Below are 1,882 nucleotides of genomic sequence, written 5' to 3'. Positions count from 1 at the left end.
CTGAGGAAAGGCAAAAAAAAAAGCTGGGTAATTAAACAGCACTTGTCAGAACATGTGCAAGAGTCAAACAGCAGAAACATCCCTCCTGTGCACACTCCTGCATGAAGCTGTATCCACACTTACCTGCTGAAATCCTCACTTCCTGGGCTAAACAAAATCCATGGGCAGCACCCCCACTGCTGCCTGCCCTCCCCAGCCAAACCTTCTCACTCCTCTTCTGGAAGGGCATTTCATGCTAACATGAAACAACCAAAACCAATGTTCTTCCAAAGTCCTGCCACATCCATGTACAGGAGGGAGAAACGTGTTTCTGGCTAGGAGGAAGCATTTGGTTCCCAGAGAGCCTACAGGTCACACCCCAGAGCATGGCAGCAAAATCACCAGGCTGGCATGGAAGGAGGAAGGTGGCACATCCCATAACTGATTTCACCTTTACTGTGCTAGGCATGCATGTCCAGCACACTGCACACTCAGCTGGGTCTGGGATTTGGGAGCCTATTTTCCCAGGGAATTTCAGCAAACAGGAGATTCAGGGACTTACAATGCTTTAAAAACTTGTTCCTCGATATCTTTACTAAAGCAAAGGTGACACTATGGGTAATTTCTTTAAAGCAGTGTATAAACATGGGTGGCTGACAGTCAGTTCATTATATCAGAATCAGTTTTCATTAGGAGGGGAAGCTTTTGTGCTTATTAATTGTTTCTCTAATTGCTTTCTCTCCCTGCTACCAGGACAGCCTGCTGTCTGCCTGTGCCTGGAGGGCAGAGTCCTGCATACCTCATCCCTGATCTGCTAACATGGGTAACTATAAATAAATAGTGACACCTGAGAGGGGAGGAGGAGAGGGACTGTGCTTCTCAACCTCAGTCTAGTCAGCTTATGCAACAGAAGGTAACTGCTGGCAATCTGTAGTTATTGACTGAGCAGGACTATTTCTGATAGCTGTGGGCTCTGACCTGGCCAACATAAAACAAAATTCTCCATTTCTGAGCTGGAGCTGGATAACTTTGGACCAGCAAGAAGTTGTCAATTATTTAAAGTGAAGAAAATAGATGCATGTTCTCCACTAAGCAGTATTCAGTCAGCTAAATGGGGCCAAGCCTGGTTGAATTAATGCAGCTGTCATGGAGAGGGCAGTGGTGGGGCTCACATATCCCTCCCCTCGGCACCAGAGAAGCAGGAGGATCACTGAGAGGTTCCTCCTTGACTTGTCCTGCTAGAAGGCAACAGCACCTGCCTGGGACACCGTGCCCAGGCAGAGGATAATAAGAGCTGGGAGGGAGGGGATGCTGCAGACAGGTCTTGCTGCAGGGACACACAGACACGAGTGAAAGATGGGGAGGAAGAGCCAGCCCTGCCTTCTCCTTTGTCCCTGCTGTAACCTGAATCACTCATCTAAGAATTCAGCACCCTGCACTGCCTCCAACACGATCCTGCAGGAGAGAGAGGGAGGGAGAGCCAGTGCATGGAGCAATGACGGCCCTGGGGAGGTGAGGCTGCAGCTCCACCTCCCTGTAAGAAGTGTGCCTGGGCAGGTACACCTTACACACAAACACACTCACACACACCCACCTTTGCTAACAGCAGAGGCAGCCACAGAGCCCACATTTTCTAGGTTTTACTTCTATATCTGCAAAAAGCAAGTTTGCTTCTGTTTCTGATTCCCTGCAATTATCATGAAATGCCTTCAAGAGAGCAGCTCTGTCATCTCGGCTGAGCGAATCTTTGATGTCCAGCACTGCACTCAGATGTTCCTTCCTTTCCAAAAGGACAAGAGGACAGTTAGTGAATAAGCCAAGAAAAAAACCTTAACATTTGTTTCCTATCCCTGAGTTTTGGTGGACTAGACCAAAAATTGGAAGCTGCTTTTTGACACCCTCT

General features: G+C 48.2%; 1 protein-coding gene across 3 annotated transcripts in view; it reads right to left on the bottom strand.

The window, feature by feature from the left end:
* Positions 1-1,882, bottom strand: part of LOC102063581 (exocyst complex component 3-like protein 2) — a 51,273-nt gene that overhangs the window by 29,257 nt on the left and 20,134 nt on the right. For all 3 annotated transcript variants that reach the window (XM_026791213.2, XM_074542306.1, XM_026791214.2), the window contains one exon: positions 1,574-1,759. In XM_026791213.2, coding sequence (XP_026647014.2) covers positions 1,579-1,759 — 181 coding nt within the window. In that variant the 3' untranslated portion in view covers positions 1,574-1,578. The remainder of the gene's footprint in view (positions 1-1,573; positions 1,760-1,882) is intronic.

The sequence above is a fragment of the Zonotrichia albicollis genome, chromosome 6, assembly GCF_047830755.1.
Source record: "Zonotrichia albicollis isolate bZonAlb1 chromosome 6, bZonAlb1.hap1, whole genome shotgun sequence".
Lineage (NCBI taxonomy): Eukaryota > Metazoa > Chordata > Aves > Passeriformes > Passerellidae > Zonotrichia > Zonotrichia albicollis.
The sequence above is the reverse complement of the archived record's forward strand: the minus strand, read 5'-3'. Positions and strand labels throughout refer to the sequence as shown.